Genomic DNA, 23,727 nt, shown 5'->3' on the forward strand with positions numbered 1-23,727 from the left:
AACATCGATGGTTGTAAGACTACCTCCACATCCGAGAGATACTAAATTCAGTGCGTATTTACACAAAGAGATTGTGTTGAAATCATTGTTGCGGCGCAAATGTACACGACACACAGATAGCATGAGCTTAACTTTGGGAAAACGGGACTAAATGCATGTGCGTAAAGTGTCGTCCCTGATCAGTATGTTCCATTTGCGCAGACTAATCAAATACGAACATTTTCGCCTAATGGAGTTTCGCTAAGAAGAGGAAAAACACGCACATTAATTCATTCCGCTTCCCCAGAGCTGTGATCACATTAATAATAATATGTGTCGCGTTCTGAGAAAACTGGGCATATTGCATGTGCGTAAAGTGTCGTCCTGGATTAGCCTGTGCGGACGACACGTTACGCGTTTATGGTATTTTTAGTTTCAATGAAGTCTCTCCTTGCCGAAAATCAAGTTTAGGCGGAAAGTGTCGTCCCTGATTAGCCTGTGCGGACTGCACAGTCTAATCTGGGATGACACTTAACGCACATGCCTTAAACCCAATTGTTTCAGAACAAGGCTCACATATCTTTGAAATCGATGTACACGTTGACGTTCTAGATTAAGCATTCACTGGTTTTGATTTCAACAATAAAAATAATAAAACATGTCACTTTTCATTGAAATGTTGGCGATGAAATTACCTTGATTTCTTAAAACTTTCAAAAACTATTGATTGTCATGATTCGCTTGTTCAGAAAATAGAAGCGTAACTGCGCCTTGATGATCTTTGATGCATGCGGCAGTTTAATATGTTTCACTATTTACTTGACAATAAGAACTAATGTTATTGCACGCTTAAAAAGTGGGAAAGATTTACTATCTGTTATAATGATGTATTTACTAGTTTCGAAAGAGTTAATGACGATCTAATCATAGTTTACGTATCGAGACACGTGTTCGGCTGTAGATCGTTGAAGCTTTTCATGTGGTTATTGACCTATTACTGAATTCCGCAATAATAAAAACGCAAAAATACTAAGACACACAACATGTTTCTTTAAAACAACCGATTTCCATCTATTTTGCATAATACTTGATAACAGGCTAAGTGTCGAAGTCTTAGTTTTAATTGTCAACATTAACCAAGAGATGTCGCATAGGTTTCACATTATAAGAATGACGAGCAAGCGTGTACACACACAACAAAAACAAACCAACTTTTATTTCAACGACAAATCAGGTGAATATCATATACATCTACATGTCATTGATACTTTAGCTATCCGTTTCCGACAGACTAAAGTACATACGTTAATGCGATGAAGAGAGGACAAGCGGAGTAAACGGGCTTGATAATGATTACTCTTAATTTATCAATTGCGTGGTATTTACAAAAGTAGATTAAAGCGTATGTCTGATATAATTTCCCGCCATAAACATATTTTGCTTGGCATTTAAGCGTGATGTTGTTTACTCACTACGTGTTAAACTTCGTGTTAAAATTGCGAGCGTGACGATTGATTGTATCGCTTCCGAATTGTTGCATTAACATTCCATATCCAGATATGGCATGCTGCATTCATAAATACAATTGAGCCGCGCTCTGTGAAAACGAGGCTAAATAAGTGTGCGTTAAGTGTCGTTCCCGTTTAGCCGTGCAGTCCGCACAGACGTTATACGACGCTTACAACGTAAACTAGATTTTCGCTAAAATGAGACTTCCTTTAATCTCAAATATAACATCAGAGCGGAAAGTGTCGTCCCTGATTAGCGAGCGCGGACTGCACTGGTTAATCTGTGACGGCGCTTTACGCACATGCATTAAAGCCCGTTTTATCAGAGACTGGCTTAATTGAACTAATGGCATAATAAACATAACCAGTGGGTGACCCGTTTTTTTGGCATTCCCGGACATTCGGCACCCCGCAAATGGGTCGGACAGGACATTGGCACCCGATTACATTGCACATTTGTATGGTCGGCAAATTTATGAGGTGCCGATCGTTGGGTAATGCAAAAAACCGCATTGAGGCGATTGTCCGGCTGCCGTTGTTCCGGATACCTTTATAGGCTTAATACTTAAGTGTTCTGTGTGTCACACATTTCTACTTTAAATTATGAAAACACGATAAGTGACACATTTGCTTCTTAGCTAAATATTTTCACTTCTGTAACAAGTTTTGAACTTTAGAATCACATTTGCAACTTTTAATAAACTACCTATGCGCGTGAAAACTGAATCTTAACTCGAGCGCTTGTAATCACGCATATCTATCATTCACGAAAGGTCGCTGGATTGATGTCACATAGCTTTATGCTTCACATTTTATTTTAATAGCAGTCAAGTTTAATTCTTTAGTTTTAATTTGTCAGTGTAATTTGACTTTTTTTCTTAAAAAGTTAATGCTTATGTCAGAGATAATATCAGAGAATGTTCGCTCAGTTGCTGCCATGAAAAGTTCAAATTGCCAACATGCTATAGAAGAAAAACAGTGGAATAAAATAGACATAGGGTTTGATTAATAATTTGCAAATACGATCGCATCAGTCGAGCGATCGCGTAGCCGAAGCCAAAGGCGTTGTGTTGCTGACTTCCTCTTGAGTTCTGATGCATTCAGGTGGCCGCAAGAATTATGATAATTATTTTCATAACGAGACCCTCGGTTCTTTCATGATTTTGTTTATGTATATGACACCTAAATGCTTATTAGATACACAAGATTCGTCGCTTGATATGTATGACACGTCGCTATCCAGGGGCAATACTATTTACTTGTTTGGGTTTGTATCCCTTTTCTAGCTATGAAAATGCCTAAATTCGGATGTTTTTAAAGATAAAACGATGTTATTTGATGCGTTAGTATGATATGGATGCTCAATAGTGAATACTAAGATAAAGTTTGCATAAAGACACCTCCTGCATCTCAGTAGATCTAGTTTCACTAAACAAAAGTGCACAAAAAACATTGATGCTACCTGGTTGCAAACGATAGTATCGTAGACAACTTCGAAATCCGACAATGAAGTTATACATTTTGTGTTTTGCTTGCAATAACGTACTAAATGACCAAATTATGTGCATCCTTCACGATTGGAGCCGAGTCATGCGAAACTGTGCATTGTTTGATATGCGCCAAGCGTAGCCCAAGACCAGTCTGAGCATTCGCGCCATGTAATCAAGTGCCTTAAAGGGACATGTTCACATATTTTGGCATGTATTGAAGTCTGTCATTAAATGCTTTATATTGATAAATGTAGAAATTGGATCTAAACAAGCTCTTGTAAAAAAAAAACAAGAATAAAATTAAAATTATAATATATATATATATATATATATATATATATATATATATATATATATATATATATATATATATATATATATATATATATATATAGATATATATATATATATATAAGGCGACTCAATACTCTTCAGCCCCATGGAATAAATAAAAACGATATATAAAAAATAAAACAACTTCATGCTAACTTCTAACTTCCATTTTAATCATTTAAACGTTAAATCGATATTATAAACATTTTAAGCGCCATTTTATAACACACAATTTTAATAAGTGTATGTACATAATCATAAAACGAAAAAAAAATATGACACAACTGAATGCAAAACTTTCACTGCAAATTATAATATTTTTCATTATTACATCGATATAATTTATATTACGGGCGTCAGTCTATAACACAATTTTAATATGCATAAATAAATAAATACAACAATAAAACGACACATAACTAAAAAAAACAAGACTGAAAGCCAATAAGTTAACCTCTATTGTGCATTCGTACTGGGGAATCGTTAACTCATATCTGTATACACCCCTGAAGAAGACGTGTAGTCGAAAGCGCTAGGGTATAAGATACACATTTTTTACACTGTTTGAAAAATTTCTTTCTATATATTTATATTGGCAGTCAACATAAAACAAAATGAGCTCACGGTCACGTTTTTACCCAGGTTCAATAGGGGAAAGCTATATATAATTGATACGACCATCCTTGCGGATTTTATTTGTAAAGACAACATATTGTCACTTAGCAATACTATTCCACGTGTATGGCTATGTACTTTATTGAGAATGCAACATTACATTTAGATTGGGAAATACATATCACCAAAATAAACATGTTTAATTATTTACATATAACATAAAACAAAAACAACAGCATTAGTGATATGCGCTTTGTCTTAACAAAACAACCACAATAAAATTAGGCACGAATATAGACAATATTAAACTCCGTAAGCCAAACAATATAAACACGTAAAAATAAATGCAAAAGATGCCCGGTTAAAGTTTAGATGCTAGTTTATCTTTAAATATTAAAATCCTTTTAACAAATATCTTTGAAGATATTTACACAATCAGACATAGGCATTAACAATCATGCAATCATTTAGAAAGACCCTGATCCATATGAGGTACACAAGCAATTGAAACGTGCCTACGGGTACTTTCCATAGACATTATTACCCTATATTTACTTATTTAAAATGATTATTTGGAGTAGACGAACATATCAACACATTATAATTAAATTTGCATTTCATACAGTATTACGAATATAGCACAATCCTTATATATTTATACCAAATACTTAAATTTGTATTTGGTAACATGTGTTGTTTAGATACAAATACAAATTAATGCAAAATGTGTTTTTTTCTATGTATCAATTTGATCAACATGTCACACAATTTACAAACATCAAGCTATTTTCAGCTATTCAAAAACAGAACAAACATGTTTCATGCATTCAATAAAAGTTAAATATAAACATTCCCAAATATGAGGAAATCTGGTCATAAAACATTTGCTGAACCTGTAGTGGAAGATTTACAGAAACTGGCCCCACTGAAAGCAAATGTGGGATTGTGGGATGGTCAATGTGAAAGGTCAAACACGCTGTTACAAAACTAATAAAATGTTAAACTTTATCGTTAGCAATATGTCAATACTGTTCACGTTTAATATAAGCACATTTATAAGTGTCTATTTAAAAAAAAAAGTGCAAAGCAGACATCTTAGTTTTTATTTTTAGCTCGGTATTTTCGGAGAAAACCCGAGGTATTGTCATAGCCAATTTGTTGTGTTGTCCGATGTCCGCGTCGTGCTTAAACCTTAACATTGGCTCTAAAATCAAAGTGCTTCCAACTACAACTTTCAAAATTCATATGTAGATACACATTGATGAGTTCTACACACCGCACCCATTCTGGAGTCACTAGATCAATGGTCAAGTCAATGTGACCTCTCAAATAAATTCTGACAAGCTTTCATTTATTCAAAACTGCACCCGTAGCCGAGCATGGCACCCTTTATGTGGTGCTCTTGTTTAAGCAAATTGTATTACTCTGTTGTATTACTTATAGAGACAATTGCATTTCTTGACTATTGTTAGCATATGGCAACACTCCCTTAATTTTTCATTGACTGATTTCAAATTACAAGGTACTATTTTTTCTTCAGATAATGTAAAACAAAATTAAACACATTTTAAGTAGGTGTTCTTAATAAAAAGCATTTCATATAACAATGTGTTTCTATTGCCTTAAGTATATTTTTCTCTTCAGAAGTTGTTACTGTGCATTATTTTAACAGTTTAATACATATTTTAGCATTGACACAAGAAATGTTTTTTAAACAATGGTTTGTACAAATTAATGTTAACAGTGAGTTTATCTTATAAAAATGGCAACAATACATTGATACATTACATTTAAAATACAATTGTTTTACAGTTGCTCTATGTATAAATGGCAACATATACACTTGATACAGTGATCAAGAAATCTTGATTAAGTTACTCACTGATTAAAGAGGATACAATCTTGTCATCTTTATGTACATATACAAATATAAAGCATAATAAACTATTATGTCCGAAAACAAATGTTAACACTTATGACCATTTTAGTATATGATATAACAACAGAATTAACAATCTTTTGCCATTTTTCATAAAACTCTAAGACAAATTAAATATTTATTTTTTAATTCACAGTTTCATTTAAAGCTTTTTAAGAGTCATACTCTAATCATTGAACAAACAATATCCATTGAAATCAACAAAGTATTAGTAGTAAATACAGAATCGATTATTTTAGGTAGATTAAATAATTTTGCCCAAAATTTATTTATATTCCCATGAAATACATAGTATGCTACTAAAAAAGATTCATTATCGAATACCGACCCGAATGAGCCAATTGACTAGTATTGTTTTCAGAAGGTTGATAGACAAAAATCTGAAGCGTAAACATTTTACACCTTTCTGAATAAATATGTTTTCTAGCTTATCTATATTTACGGGTAAAAAACAGAAAACTGAAACATGTCTTATAACAAATACTACAATATTTTTTCAATTTTGTCCAAGTTACCAGCATCATTTAAACAGCTTTGACAATCTTAAAAAATCTTTGGTAATATTTCCCATTTATTACCATTATCAGGATCGAAATCTGTAGTTAAAGTTTCCTGATACAGACAAATACATTAGATAGACATTTAATATGCGTGCTTTTAAAATACTTAACATGCATCATAATTTCCAAAATACATTAACTACTGTTATTATTGGAATTGAACTTGGTTGGTAACATAAAAAATAAAACGTAAACTATTGTTTTTCGTTGAATACAACTTGGCTGGTCACATACAAAATGTGGCTGTTGATATGACTTTCTGGCTTTCCACTTGAATTTTTGTGATGTGTCATTCGGCCATTTTGATCTAAACAAGGTCATTCATGTCCACCCGTCATAAAAGTCAAAGGTCAAAGAGTCAAAGTAAGTGCTGAACAAACCAGGAGGTATGTAGAGACTAGCACATCCAAAACAGTATTCATCTTTGAGCTTCTTAGGTTTGACTGGGATCAATATGGTAACAACTGCTGCAACAGGCTGTGTTTCTGATTGGATGGTTTGATTTCGTCAAACGGCATCTGAAAAAAGAAACACTCGTTACTGAAAATGTCAGTTTTTCATTTAATTTTTTATACCGATGAAAAAGCAAGAAACAGCACAGCACTTGGTATTTCAGAATGTTATTTATATGATTTGAAGCTATACAGATCATGATGGTCCTGAAACTATTCATACAATAATAATTAATATTTAAATTGAAGTGTAACCTTTTATTACCAAACAATTTGGATAGGGATTTGATGGTGCAGATACATTTTGCCATTGGACTCAAATGTCTTTTGCCAAGTAGGAAAAATGGTTTGCCAACATACATCCACATTTGGCTTTTGTCTCAAAATTCAACTTATGTTAAGAAACAAAATACAGAAGTAGGCAAGTTTACAGTCTGGAAAGTATGTTTTGTTTAGTCACACTAGAATCAATACTTTTTGAGTTAAGACTAGACATTAACATCCAACAGCAGGATGAACGTATGGGCAGACAAAGGTAAATCTACATGCACCCACACATCTCTGAACGTGCAATAAACATACACATGACTTGAACACTCACCTGAGGTTCGCTCTGCATGATCACAGACTGAGGGTCCTTCACAATGGAGATGCCAGAATCTCAAGATGATGATTGCTGCTGCTGCAAATGCTTCAAGAACAAACTCTACGCTTTGCTATCCAGGTTTCTGCAATTAAGTATGTCATGTCTCAGTTAAGACAAAAATAATTAAGACTGTTTTAGCATTTCATAAAAAATTCAAGTAACAAAATGCGGGTTCAACCCTGGCAACAAACTTGATACTCTCTCAAAAAGCCATTCACAAAAAATTAGATAGAGCTTTGAAACAGATGTGACAAATACCCACACATGAAGAGCGGATGAAAAGTACTTGAAATATGGAACACCATGCTGAATGTGTAAAATGCACCCGTGACCCCATGACCTAGGTTTTGACCGTGCATTGTCCATGTTCGAACATGACCATGAACATGAGATTATCTAGATCAAAGTTCTGACCGAGTTTGTTGAAGAGCGGATGATATGTACTTGCAATAGAGAGCGGACACCATACTGAATGTGTAAAACGCATTAAATGAACTCGTGGCCTAGTTTTTGGCCCGGCATGTATTATGTTCGATCATGGCCTAGAGATCATCTATATAAAACTTCTGACCAAGTTTGGAGATGATCGGAAGTAAACTTCTTCAATTAGAGAGCGGACACACTGCTCAATGTTTAAAACGCACTAAGTGATCCCATGACCTAGTGTTTGGCCCGGCATGGCCCATGTTCAAACTAGGCCTAGAGATCATCTAGATAAAACTTGTGATCAAGTTTCGTGAAGATTGCATGAAAACTACTTGAATTAGCGAACGGACAACATGCTGAATTTTTAAACGCACTAAGTGACACCGTTACCTAGTTTTTGATCCGACATGACCCATATTCATTCTTGACCTAGACATAATCTAAATTCAACTTCTGACCAAGGTTTGATGAAGATTGGATGAAAACAACTTTAATGAGAGAGCGGACACTTAATACGGACCAACCGACAAACCGACAGACAAGTTCACTTCTATATACCCCTCTTAAATAAAAGCTACCAACATCACTGATCCCCCTTCGTAATTCAATGTTAGTTTAAGAATCATAATTACAGTTGATATGGAACCTGATTTTGTAAAGAGTAAAATAGTCAGATATGTTGGTGCCTGTTATTTGTTTGCTGTTGTTGTTGTTGTGGTTTTGAGTTTTAATATAACTCTAGATGTTAAATTTGACACTTTTGCATTTTCTTTAAATTTCTGTATAAGAACCAGTTGTTTGTGGCTGAACCCTTAAACTTAGTTACGATAAACTGGTCAGTTAATTGAAGATCAGAAACCCCAGTTTGTATTGGGTTTCACCTATTGGGTATTTGTGATGAAAGCTTAATTGCTTCAAAAGTTTTAGGCCCTAAGACTGGGTCTCCTGAATGCTTTGCCACAGTGGCCCCTTTTGCAATGGCAAGGGGACTTACCTTTTGAGATGCAGAGTTTGATAATGTGAACATCGCTCACTGGGCTTGAACTTGTGAGTATAAGGCCTCTGTGAACAGAAAAAAGATCAAAGCACATCCCAGAAATCTGTCCCTGTAAACAAAATAATTTAATTGCATTCTGAAATGGCATCATTTATATAAGAAGTCAATCAATGTTGTTTGAGTGAAAACAATATTTAAGAAATAAAGTATGTTTGATGGATCTTGATACAAATGAGATATACACTAAACACTTGATACAAACATTGTATGTCCCTTTGAGACTTAAGGAAGGATGAAAGGAAGGACAGGGAGAATTACAGACAGGGACAAATTTGTATGCTCCCACCCCCACCGAGCCCTTTCAAGGCAATACAAATTGCAGCTATTATAAGTAGTTTACAATTACATAAATGATTTGTGTTAGTTAGCAGCCAGGATAGAGTTTTATCAATATTAAACAAACACAAACTATTTTCATTGACATTTGGAGTAAAACACTACACATTATACATGATAAATTACATTACCAACGTACCTTATTGACGAGGTAGTCTTGTCCCCTGGCCAAGAAAGTATGGAGCCCCGGATTCAGAGTGGCTGCATTCTGCGGGTAGTACTATTTGAACATTTGTCCCAAGATCCTGGGCCAGGAGGTGTCCCTGGGCGTCTGGGCCCAGCTGACCAGAGAGCATGTTGTTCAGCTAGGTACCGATCTATGATTGCATAGGTTCATGTAGGAACAGGTTCTTAAAACAAAATGCAGGAATTTAATTAAATATTGAAAATAAATGAAGAAAATAATGTTTAAATGTGCTGAGGCATTTAAATATTTTTTCACTAAAATTTAAGAGAATTCAACAATTCGATTAAAGCAGATATTTTAATTATGCAAGGAGAAACTTTTGGTTCAGGGTTTGAATTTTGGCCAAAAAAAAAAGACAAAACTACGCCGTTACCTTCTATGAATAAAACTGATATCAGATCAACTTTTATTTATATACCAAGTTTGATCAATTTAATAACGAATAATTCACATTTAAAGTTAGGAGCTTTTCCTCAATCAGGCAGAAATAGGACTGATGTTAAGTGAACTATATGAGCCTCATTCTTGGAAAATAGGTCTTAATGTATGTGCAGTCTGCACAGGCTAATCTGGGATGACACTTAAATAGGTCTTAATGTATGTGCAGTCTGCACAGGCTAATCTGGGATGACACTTTAATAGGACTTAATGTATGTGCAGTCTGCACAGGATTTTCTGGGATGACACTTTAAGCACATACATGAAGCCCCGTATCTCAGAGCACCGCTCAGATACCACTTGTTGTTCTTATTGCTGCTGCTGCTGCTTTGACCGTGCCATAGACAGAGATGGAGCGAGTCCCGACGCCAAAGTTGCCACCTCAAACCCGGGAATTCTCAACAGCAACTGTTGTTAAATGGTGTCAATCGCATACTGGCATAAGGTTCACATTATTCGAGAGCAACTTCTCGAGTTCAGTCGAAATAAGGGACAAGTCACGCAACGCTCTATCTGTTGGATCAGATAGTTTCTGTTTAAGCGACTCGTCTGGAACAATTTGTCGATTCACAGCATTGTTGCTAAGCAATATCAATTCTGGGATGGAAGTCGAACTCGCCAAGGCTCCACTGTAAGAAGTGTTGATGTAGCCAACATGGGAGAAGATGTTTGGAGGCTTGCTACTCTGACGCAAGACGATTTTGTGCTGAATTGCGAAGGGGTCAGGATTGTCATCCACTTTCACTTCAACGATGTTTTTATCTTGGCGGCTTATAGTGTTTGCTGAAAAGAAAATAGAAAGTCAACTAACACCCGATTGGTTTAGACTTAGTGACAAATGAATTTGCCCTGCAACAAAAAAAACCCTGCTTATTAATGCCAAACGTGGCGTCTATAATTGATATTTAGAATATCGCAATTAATGTTTCACCAATAAGAACTCAGAATAGCGTTATATAAATATGTTATGCCCCAAAAACTTAATATTGAAATGTTTGGGTTTTAAACTGCGAAAAAATTCATTGTAAAGTACAGTTCATAGCAATGTGTAATACTTTTTTTAACAAGAGATGTGTTTGTCAGAAACACAATGCCCCTACTGCGCCGCTTTGATTATACCCCTTTACAAATATTACTTCCCTTGTAAAAATGATCTGTACCTGCCTAATGATAAATATAAATTATCTCCCTTTTAAGCGTGTTACTTCCATTGGATTTGTTTGTTTTTACCTTTTATCTTCATGGATGACTTTGACCTTTCACCACTTTAATTTTGCGACTCCATGAGATACACATGCATGCCAAATATCAAATTTAGATTTTTAATATTGCAAAAGTTATGGCCTATATTAAAGTTTTCAGACGGACGGACTAACTGACAGTCCAACTGTTTGTTCGACCCCCTACCGGGGGCATACAAATAAATTAAAAAAAACAGGCATGACTTCAGTTATTTTAAGTGCGAGACTTTCCCACTACAACAATTTTCATTGTGAAACTTTACAACTTTAAATGTGAGAATTAACAACTTAAAATGTAAGACTAAACAAGGGCTGTTTGTAAAACATGCATGCCCCCCATATGGGCTCTCTGTTGTAGTCACAGCCATTGTGTGAGTATGTTTTTGTCACTGTGACCTTGACCTTTGACCTAGTGACCTGAAAATCAATAGGGGTCATCTGCCAGTCATGATCAATGAACCAATGAAGTTTCATGATCCTAGTCATAAGCGTTCTTGAGTTATCATCCGGAAACCATTTTAATATTTCGGGTCACCGTGACCAAGACCTTTGACCTAGTGACCTGAAAATCAATAGGGGTCATCTGCGAGTCATGATCAATGTACCTATGAAGTTTCATGATCCTAGGCCCAAGCGTTCTTGAGTTATCATCCGGAAACCACCTGGTGGACGGACCGACCTACAGACCGACAGACATGTGCAAAGCAATATACCCCCTCTTCTTCGAAGGGGGGCATAATAATTTTAAATGTGATACTCGGCAACTTTAACTGTAAAGCAATTCAACTTTTAACATGACACTTAACAACTTAAAATATGAGACTGTACACATTTAAATGTGCACAACTAATTACGCGAGACTAAACAACTTTAAATGTTAGACAATACAACAAGTCATAAGACACAATACTGTAAGTACCCGGTATATGAGTACTTGATCACACACGTTTTGCCTATGGATTAGACAGAAAAGCAAAAACAGATGAATGTCTATGGTGAATATGATGCTCTGTCTTGCTACCAGGGGCAATTATACTAGTAATTATAGCCTATTCTGGTTAAATCTTTTATTTGTACGTGATATCATAAAAATCTTAATCAGTTATACGTGAACACAAATACTTAACAATTTAGAATTTTTGATTTGTATTTTAATTGTACTAAGTTTCAACTTATACAGCTTAATAAGGCAAGTAACTCATTATTGCAACCTATCAAACACTTTTTGTGGCAAATATCGCATTGTAAATTTTAACCAGTAAATATTTATATATTTTTTAGACTTTTTGAGGAATGGGGCTGAATTAAGGCCCAATCTTTGACAACATTAATAACACTGTAAGGTCTCACCTGAAGCTCAGAAGCTGAGCTGATATGCTGGCCTCGCGGATATTGTTAACGGCCGAGTTTGAGTTCTGATAAACTTCGGGTTGAGAGTCGAAGGGCGTAATGGACCATACAACACAACTGGTGTCATGTTTTTAAGCCTTCTTTAGTCTCAATTCAATGCGATGCCCTTCTGGCTCGGAGTACAAAACTTTTAGCAACTTGTTTTCAATAATGGGGGAAATTTGCGTCTGAGGCGCACCACATGAATATATTGTGCGCTGAGGACAGTCCGTAATGCTACTACTGTCCTAACTATCTACAGCAGAAACACTTCTGAATGAATCGTTTCGATTGTTCCTTGATTTGCTCTCGTTCCTTGCTGAATATATAGCTGTCTCATGGTTCAAACAGAAATCTCAAACCTAAATTCAAGCACTTTTCAAGGACTTTCCAAGGCCAAATATTCATTTTCAAGTCCGTAAACTGTAGTTTCCTTTAAAAAAATGCATTTTCCATTTGCTTGGATTGGTCTTTCTTGTTTAAACTTTCATCAAAAGACACTGAGTACTGAGACACTGAGTTATATACTGTCCACTAATTAAGTTATAGAACTATCAAGTACAGTTTTGAAATGTTCAGCTAGCCCCAAAACAGCCACATAATTATGCTTTGCTATGGTACTGTCATGGAACACAACCTGAAAAAACTTTGTAATGTTTTTATTGGAATTAAATGATGGTTGTGTGCAAACGGCATAAATACCCACAATACTTTCGCGTTCAACATATCATTTTTTTAAACGAATTTGTCTATGGATGTCTGCGAGTTTGATACTACAGCTGAAAGTTGCGAAGGTCCTGGAATTTGAATCTTCTATCTGCACACTCTCTGCATGTGGCTATGCCTTCCTGGTTCGACACAGATGGGCTGTTGTTTTTTATGTCTGTTTTAGATTTAACAGTTTTAACAATAGTACCTTCCTGTTTAACAAAAAACACATCGCAGGAACCCTGTTTGCTTCTCAATTTCATGTTTTCTTTGAGGGTTTTCACTTTCTTGTGGCTTTTCAAAGCGCTTTCCCCAATACCCCCGACATCAATGGTCTTCATACAGACCCAACAATGTGCTTTTCGAATGTCATTTGTTTTCTGTACCCAGGAATATTCAGTTAACCACCCTGGTTTGAAACGACACTTCCCCATTGCTGCGTTTTCACTCGCGAAAATTGATCACAATGGAGAACCTCTGATGTAGCACACATAATCTGTGACATGTACACATAACATTTCGTTCTCAATAGTGTACGAAACTTATATTTCGTACTCAACTTTTTGCGCGAAGGAATCTATGATACATTTTCGTAATATTTCCCATAAGAACGATTTAAGTTTATAATTAAAGCCATGATAAAAGTAATTTTGAGCAGAAATAAACATTTTCAAGGCTTTTTTACAAGAACTAAGCACTTTTAAGCACCTTTTTATGGCCAACCTTTGTTCAAGAGCTTTTCAAGCCTAGGACTCGTTTTCAAGCACTTTTCAAGCCCTGTGCGAACCCTGTGTCTTATAAAGAATTAAACAAATTATTCAACGCTTAATTCTTCGTGAGATTCTTTGTGATGTCCACAGCGAGAACTAACTGTTAGCGTTCACTGTTAGCGTTACCATAAATGCTGCTTTAACGTCTCGCTTCTGTAACACTCATCCCACTCGGGCACTAGAGCTAAACAAAACTACTTAGGCTTGCTTGGGGAAATCTCGACGCGGACATTTTGGTTGTTCATAACAGCGCGTGAAAACTTGACGTGCTGAGGATTTATTGCAGAACAGACTTGTGTAACGATGCTGACCCTTTGAGGCCAGAGGTCCAGTGGGAGGAGCTAGGGATCAGGGGCTCCTGCAGGTCGGACTGGTGCTGTTGCTTGGCCAACTAGATATCAATGCTAGTGCTCTCCTGAAAACAACAACACTAGAGTGGGGGATATGAACTTGTAATACATTTTTATATAACAATGTATAATACACTACATATATGCCTCTTGATTGGATGTGAAGGTTTTCAGCAGCAAAACATAATTATCTGAATTTCTAATTTGGCATTACATTGGTGCCTTGTCCTAAATAGCAATTAATGAAAATTAATGCAATTGAACCATTTCGTATTAAAACATTAAAAGTGTTGGCTAATGCTTTAATAACCTGTAAATTGACATGACGCCTTATCTATGATCGCTCTGCCCACTAGAATTGATCCACCAATCAGCGATCGATTAATCGGGCGCACTCGTTAGCAACGACCTGTCCGCCATTTTCTAGACAAGCTACATGTTTAGGTTCACTTTTATTCCGAGTTTCTTTTGTTATCCTCTTTAAAAAAACGATTTAAAATAGTTAAACGGTGTCAATGGGGATTATGTAACTCGGACAATCGATATCCTAGAAAAATTAGTCGATGACATTTAATTTATATCGTTTCCAAAGCCAAAAAGAGATCTTGAGAAGTGTAAGAGATGTATAAATAATTGCGGTCGTCACCACGAACAACTGAACGTCAACACTGTCAAAGACAATAATAATATATTTTTATCGGATATACTAGCAGATTTAAATAGTTAATGTTATCGATCTGATTATCACATAATATTTCACTTTTTTAAAATAGTTTGATCAGTTACTAGGTCAGAAGCGAGGTTCATCTGCATTACTTTAAGAGAAAGAAAACCCAGCATGAAGCCTAATTCATGCTGTGTTTTATTACTCTGATAGTAATGCACTTAATTGACATCATACATGTTATTTGAAAATGACATGTGATATATTATCTTATTAACAGTATCTACACATTTGCACTCATGTGGTGTCACCAATAAACGCTTTTAATCCACACTAGGAGCTCGAATGCCTAGATCTCATTTTTTAAACGAGTTTTGTTTATTTTGTTCGGATTATAAAATGGAAATGAAATATGGCAAACACGGTGTAAAAAGGGTTAATGCAACTCCGACATTTGGTATCCAGAAAGATAAGTTAGATGAATTAAATTTATACCATTTCCAACGCGGCAATGCGGTCTTGGCAAGAGCGAGTGGAAGCTTCAAGAATTACCGAGATCCCCTTTATAGAACATTAATTTATTTCACAAACTTGAAATGTCATATAAGCAAAAACTAAGCATTATTAAGTATGTATTATGTCACGTGTGCATGTAAAATAATTGAGAATTTTGATACCCCATTCGTGTAACTTTACATGATCCCCATTAAAAATCGCGTTTCTGTGTATGTCAGAAACAAGTGAAAACCATTTTGTTATTATTTTAATAAAGACGTATCGATAAATGCTATTGTTAAAGAGTTATTATTACTGAGTGATATTTGTTAACCAATAAATGCGGTAACTTCGGGGAAGTCGGTACCTGCGCGAGCGTCTGATATTGGTAGCCTTATTTATTTATAATAGCCTGACCATATTCTATTTCGTACAACGCTTATTTTATATCAGACAATGTCCAAACTAACTGTGTTGTTTTTGCGCTTTAAATTAAAGTGATTAATAAATGTCCCATAAGCAATGTTTAATATGATTAATATCACTTTTATACGCAATAACATGTGGGATTGAGGTACCCACCCGGCGTCAGAAAGCGCGTAAAACTTCACCGAATTCCCAGTTATAAAGCGCTATTTCGTGTCAAATACACGGGTAGGGGGGAATGTTTCGGTAATAATTTTGTTAATAACACGGGTAAATACCGGTGAAGTGTTAATTTATTGCAAATACCACCATTACACGTAATAACGGGTTTGATTTCGGTAAGCGCGCAAGCGTTTGAGAGCGTGTTTAATGTACCGATTTACCCGTTATAAATAGCTGATGTTCTCTTTAATCGTATATTTTTTTGCATTTGCAGAATAACTCAATGGCATCAACCCCTTTTCAACTGTAATATGGTGTTAAACAAGTCCATAAAATCATCCGGAATATCGCGTAAATCTATATGCAGTCTACTGGCAAAGAAGACATTTTGGTGTTAGCTTGTCTAGGTTCTCTTCCCGCTGCCACGTGATTAAGTGGGCGGAGCGATCACTGATAAGGCGTCATGTCAATTCATAATTATTATTCTTACTTAACTTTCAGTGTAATTTTATAAGCCAATTTGCTGCTCATCAATATTAGAAGCTTTCATCTCAGATTACTCAGATTAGCATGTGAAATCCACATAAGCAAATCATGGAGGACACTTTCTGACGATACTGGATGTTCACAAAAGAAGATACTTATTTTCAACAAAACATACCTTTAAAGAGGTAATTGTTGTCCCTAAGTAGCCTGTGCAGACTGCACAGGCTAATCTGGGACTACAATCTAAGCACATGCATTAAGCCCAATTTTTCCACAGCGTGGCTCATAGATGTCTTAAGCCAGTTTTTTCCTGCATAACAACAAAAAAGAATGGAAAATCATCTTGTTAAAAATAATAAATGGTATATTGTTCTCATAATCATAAACTGTTAACTTTTACAATTCAATCACAGAGGATTTACTGTTGATACAAGTTTCAACAAGCAAATTCGTTGAATTGATATCCCCTGCTAATATGCTTCTGGACACAAAAGTGTTATATTTGACACTCAAAAAAGCATTTTTTCAAGATACAAAGGGCCATAACTCTGTTTTTAACAGATGGTATACAATGCCATTTGGCGTGCATCATCCTCTTATGCATATATATACTCATACCAAGTTTCAATGAAATCCGCCAAAGCACTTCCAAGATATGGCTCCGGACACTAAAGTGCATATAGTAAAAAGCATTTTTGTCAAGATACAAAGTGCCATAACTCTGTTTTTAACAGATGGTGTACAATGCCATTTGGCGTGCATCATCCTCTTATGCATATATATATTCATACCAAGTTTCAATGAAATCCGCCAAAGTACTTCCAAGATATGGCTCCGGACACAAAAGTGCCTATAGTAAAAAGCATTTTTTCAAGATACAAAGGGCCATAACTCTGTTTTTAACAGATGGTGTACAATGCCATTTGGCGTGCATCATCCTCTTATGCTTATATATACTCATACAAAGTTTCAATGAAATCTGCCAAAGCACTTCCAAGATATGGCTCCGGACACAAAAGTGCCGGACGGACGGACGGATGGCCGGACAGCCGGACGGACGGACAACGCCAAAACAATATCCCTCCGCCTCTGGCGGGGGATAATAACTGACACAAATTACAAATTTATTGTTTCCAAACTGAGAAAATCACGCGTTAACTACCTTATGCAAATTCATACCATTCTTTTCCACCTCATCTTAATAAACAGGAAATACACAAGCGGGTCTTTTCCTTGAGTATTTATAGGTCTGTTAAACGGACCCATACCCAAAGCGTGTTATATGCTGTTCCTTATGAAAATTATATCTTAATTATGTTTCAATTAGATCTAACAAAGTTTATAACTATTATAATAGGATTTAATTCCTATCATTTGAAGTATTATTAATACTTATATTAACTGTGTTTTTCCCAAATCAATGGACTTTAAGCACGAAACAAATTCAAAATCCCAAAATTGCATTTTTTCCCAAAGTGGCCAAGAAAAGGCCTGACAAAGCATCTCTTTTACCTTCTGCGTCATGCTTGTCCCGCACATCATCAGCATCGTTTTCCCGACCCAGCAGCAACTGGAGAAGCAGAATAGCTCGATGTATTTCTTGTATGTATATTTAGGACTCGCACACATTTATATAAATGTAATGAAAATCAATAAGACATGTTCAACATCATAAAATATGGCAAATTAATAAATCTCATATCAAGTGTTACCTTTCTGTAAACATTGCGTAAAATATCAATATATACTCCTCCAAAGATTACTTAAACAATGTCATATTTTATTAAAAAAGTATTCATCCATAAACATTTCTTACATGGCATGGTGTTTATAGAAATGAAAGTCTAAAAATAGCCTCAGTTGCTATGTTCATGTGCATATATGTAGAAATATTAAATTTTCAGTTGAAATGCTTTGTTTTTTCATGCAAAGTTTACAAGATCTAAATTTTAGGACCATAATGACACAAACGTTATGACAACATAACATAATATGCATTACATCTTATGTTCCAACAAAAACCCTCACATTGTGTAATCAGTTAACAATATGTGCACATAAATTATTTGTATCTTTAACTACACACACAATGTTGTATTGTAACATCACACACTACTATGTTCGTATGCTAAACAACACATTGTCATTGAAATACTAATCACTAATTACAACAACTAATACATACATGTACACACTATTCCACTCTGAACACCAGGATGTTGTTGTTCCTGTACTGTCCCACAATGATGGATGATGTGGTGCTGCTGTAGCAGACTGACTCTGGCCACCTCACTCCATCCTCCTGAGTAGCCAGAGTAGCCAGCTTACTCTCTCCCTCCCAGCCCACCTGTAGTACAGTGTGGGACAAGCCTCCACAGACCAGCACCTGGCCTGCAGGGGTCACATGTAGACCATATAGGCGCACTAGTGCTGGGTCTGTGTATGTAGCCAGGAGTGTGCCATCCCTGGCCAGGGTGAGAAGCTTGTCCTGGTCCCAGCTGGTGATGTACAGCCTGTCTCCTGTGGGACTCACAGCACACTTGTATACTGCAAAACAGAGTAACATCAAGATATTGAATTACTGTCAATGTTAAATAATCTTATTAAACATACTGCAGTTATATTGTATTATGCATATGTTGTTATAAATAGGCCTTTACACATCTAAAATATATGCATACATTCCAATGATTCAATAGTAAAACATGACAATAAACTTCAGTAGCAGAGCTATTTAGTTAACGTTTGACATGTTGAAATGCAACTGTTGAGTAAGATATGAATTGAAGCAAAACAATTACACAGTTGGAAACAATTACACAGATGGAAACAATAACACATACAGAAACAATTGCACAGTTCAATCAACATGTTTATTCCATGTTTCTATGTGCAGCATGAATAGATTTCCTACACATGTATACATGTGATAACTATGTACTGAAATTAGTGAAATTGACCAAAGCAGACATAACTCATGTGCCGTGTTACAACGTTATTTGTGTTAATTAAGTACTAATAACAAGAAAAATAATATTCGAAACAACAGTTATTGACACTTTTCTAGCTATTTAGTTAAAAAACCAATTTCAACAGCAAAATGTTTAAATGAACATACTACTATAATTACAATGAAATTAATACATACATTTGAAAACTTCATAAAAAAATACAACCACAAGAGTACCTATGTTATGGTGTTATGAAATTATTCAATTTATCAAACATATTGCACATGTACAATCATTTAACAACCACAAAATTAAGACCAGGTCAGAAAGTGTCTCTTTCCCAGGAACTCAGTTTCTATTTATAGACATGCCATGTAGTGACAGTCAAAATACTTCATTACTCATATTTATAAATCAATATTTCTGAATCTTGTTTTGGCTACAATGTACTGTAGCATTCAAGGGCACATATGAATTATAGAACAAATATTTTATAATACATCAGCGAGTTTTCTGCTATTACATCTGAATTTTATTTTATTATCATCTCACAAAGTATATAACTATAATTTATAAGATTGTTTTTTTCAAAATAATAAGAAAATGGCCTAATGGGTCAATATTTGTTGATTAAAAAAATAAATACCTATTGGGTTCATTTAGTGGATAAAAATTCCCAAATTTGTCATTGTATGGATTTAAAATAAAACAATTTGACTAGACATAATAGGAATGACTTCACCATGATTCTTACCTGTATAATCAAGTGACATATCTTCATAGAGTCTGCAGAGCTGTTTGCCATATAGTGTGTACTTGAACAGAGCCCTACCAGAGCAGATAAACAGTTCTCCCTGATGGCAGGCGATACCTTTACATTCACGTTGTAACTCAAGCTTCCTACCAAGAGTGAGCTGGCTCTGGGTGACTGTGATAAACTGGACATTATGTGTGTTGCTATCATTATCATTCACAGCCACTGCAACCTCACTGGATGTGATCTGACACATGTCCTCTACATATCCAGTCACATCACAGTGACTCACCACCTGGTACTGCTGGTTCAGCAGCTTGTACCTCTTATTATTCCAGTCTGCGACCAGCACCTGCTCATCAGTCAGAACACATATGCCTGTGATACTACATTTATATGAATCACTTGGTATTCTCACATTGTGCTCATTATTACTCTGGACATTAAACGCCTTGCCTGACTTTCCCAGCAGAGTCAGTGCCTGCTGTATTATATGCTTACATTTTATGCTGGCTATAAGGCAGAGCTCCTTATTATCTCCAATTTTCTGAACAATTTCATGGAATTGTGACAAGTCATTGTGAACACTGGTGCATTTATGAATGGAACTTGTAACTGACCCTTTAATGCTTATAACTTCATCTTTCATCTCGTTAAGTTCCTCGCAGTAATATTATCGAATTCATTCATGATAGAAACAACACTCCTACACATTTCTTCGTTTAAATATTGCTCATTTCCGCCTGATGTACCCACAGAACTATTACCACACTCATCAATATTAGTATTTAAATTGCCACGCATTTGTTCTATCATGAGTGCCCCATGTTCCTTGTATGTTCCCTGCAATGACTTAACGCTTGCCTCCTGACTGATCTGAAGGTTTTTGATTTCTCCCAGGACAGTTTCCAGCTCCACTGACAGTCCCTGTAGATATGTGGGCTGCGTGTTGGTCAGCTCATTAATTGGAGTCACTTTACTGCACTGGCTGAAATAAACAATCAATACATGTACATACCAAGGAATAGTCAGTGATATTATGTAATGCTTCAAACAAGTATACATTGTCAAATTAAAACAAACAAGGAAAATAAATGAAAGCTTTTTTCTAAGGCTGGAGGTATATAGATTTGCCCTTTTCCCTTAGTTCTTCCATCTTCGTGACTTTTCTGTTACATATAACTTATGTAATACCTATTCCTACAACTTTACGAGAACAGTAAACAGGCATGTGAGTTTGCGCACCTCTATATTTTGGTTCTGTTTTTTTTCAACATAATTTATACAAAAATTACATTTTAAAATATGTGTTGACTGAAACTTTCCATAAATTATTACCATTGTGTTGATATATTTTGCACACCTGCATATATTGATATGTTTCTTTTCAACATGCCCAGAGTTATGACCCCTTTTTAGCAAAGAAATCAAATTTTTTAATTGTGTTGTGAGAAACTCAAAGAATACAGCTGATAGTGAGATGAAATTTTATAAAAAATATTAAACACCATGTGAAATACCGCACCTTGATATTTTTGTTAAATTTTGTTTAACATAAGGAGAGTAATGGCCCTATAGGCAAAATATTTTATTTTGTTAATTGTGAGAAGCGTAACTCAAAAAGGATTTTTGATAGGATAGATTGATTACATTCAGGAACATATTTATCATCAGGTAAACTCATACAACTCCATATTTTTGTTAATAATTGTTAAACATTAAGGTAGTAGTAAAACAAATTGGATTGTAGAGGTATCCATGTACTAAGAACAAATTTCTAGTTGCTTATATTGTTTTTACAGCTAGTATTGTTAATGTTGAACAAGCGAGAAAAGATCATTAATGCTCCCCCACCCCACAAAAAACAGGCATGACTTATTATTAAAGTCTATTCCCAATATTTTTAAATAATTACAACCCCTGTTACATTCATATGAATGCTGCATTATGATTGGATTTGTTCATGTGACCGTTTTTTTCATTTTCCGATGAACCCACATCGTATTCAAATTAAAACATGAATCTCATAGCGCTACTTTTTGATCATAAACAAGTTGCCGAATTGACGTAATGTTATGCGCGAAACTTAGGCCAAAGTTTTTTAATAAAATGATTTTCGGCCCCGCCGACTCTTATTTTTGACGAAACCAAAAAAATAAAATAAAAAATTGTATAATTTCAATCTCGGATTTTTTTTTCGGGTGCCAAAAGCCAGGTTTTAGACACAAAACGCGTGTCGGGTTTTAGAGAAGTGATTTATTTAAAGCGTTTACCGATATCGCATTTAAATGTATCATAAGCGCTTTTGTAACATCGATCATTTTTACTGAAAACATGCAAAATGGTGGCGAGACCACGATGACTTTATACTGGTTTGGACTTCTTATTTACCAGGATGCTACAACAACAAAACATTTTATCAAAGCCACTAGTGGCCAAACAATTGGCGATGTTGTGCGCAAACATGTTGTTAACGAACACGACGAACTCGCTTCACTTGAAGCGTCTAAGTGACACAGATAAGGTTAAGTGTGACCCAACTATGCCAGTGAATGTTTTGGTCGAGAGCGACTTAAAATGCATACATGCTATTTTAAAGTACCAAACCCCACAGGATCGTAGTATTATAAAAGAAAATGCATTTGATGTCCTAATGGCGATGAGGAGGAATTACTGCTACCTTCCATCTGCCAGGTAAACCATATGTAAAGTATTTAAGAAATTTTACAATTTTAAGCGGGTATATACGATTTTGTCAAATATTTATGAATTTATATAAAATGTGTAAAAAAATTATTATAAATATATATTTCAATATAAATTAAAATAAAAGTGAAGAAGAACATGTGTCGAAAAATGCGAAATAAGCCAGATATCTGAAATTGAAAACGGCTGTACAGCCGAATTCGCCAGCATGTATACCATACATGTGCGATGTGCATATAAACTTAGTTTAACGGTTTATTTGAATTCCTGCAACGATATCTATTCATACGACACACGAACACTATCTCCGATCCTAATACAAAGACGAATGTTTCGGTTATTGCAGGAAAATATGTACGTCACTATTGGCTAATGGCGCTAATTTGTCTTTGCTACATTTTATGAAATTCGGCTTTAATGTATATTTTTTCTTGCCTATTTTGTGTTATTGTAACATATTTTATCAATATATTACAATTAAACACATATAAAAAATCGTATATACCCGCTTTAATATATGCAATATATTCATTATTTGGCAAACCTGTCATTGCAATTAGCAGGCTGACCAAAAGTAATGATTTTATTTATTTTTTATATTAACCCTTTCAGTGTGAGAAACGAGTTTTTGAAGGCCTTTGCAAACAGTTTGGATCCAG

The 23,727-nt window shown here is 35.2% G+C and overlaps 1 protein-coding gene across 6 annotated transcripts in view; it reads right to left on the minus strand.

Annotated features, from left to right (window-relative positions):
- Positions 1-3,462: 3,462 nt before the first annotated feature.
- Positions 3,463-23,727, minus strand: part of LOC127863181 (uncharacterized) — a 397,789-nt gene continuing 377,524 nt past the window's right edge. For 2 of the 6 annotated variants that reach the window (XM_052402579.1, XM_052402585.1), the window contains exons 4-6: positions 18,843-19,204; positions 18,170-18,227; positions 14,456-14,489 (exon numbers count right to left, since the gene is read on the minus strand). In XM_052402579.1, coding sequence (XP_052258539.1) covers positions 18,852-19,204 — 353 coding nt within the window. In that variant the 3' untranslated portion in view covers positions 14,456-14,489; positions 18,170-18,227; positions 18,843-18,851. Of the gene's footprint in view, positions 6,943-7,477; positions 7,605-8,942; positions 9,011-9,480; positions 9,692-10,228; positions 10,750-12,126; positions 12,161-12,557; positions 14,490-18,169; positions 18,228-18,842; positions 19,205-23,727 lie in introns of those variants that run through there. The other 4 variants (XR_008040960.1, XR_008040959.1, XR_008040957.1 and 1 more) reach the window with 4 other exon arrangements.

Source organism: Dreissena polymorpha, unplaced genomic scaffold (assembly GCF_020536995.1).
Source record: "Dreissena polymorpha isolate Duluth1 unplaced genomic scaffold, UMN_Dpol_1.0 chrUn002, whole genome shotgun sequence".
In the NCBI taxonomy this organism is placed as follows: Eukaryota; Metazoa; Mollusca; class Bivalvia; order Myida; family Dreissenidae; genus Dreissena; species Dreissena polymorpha.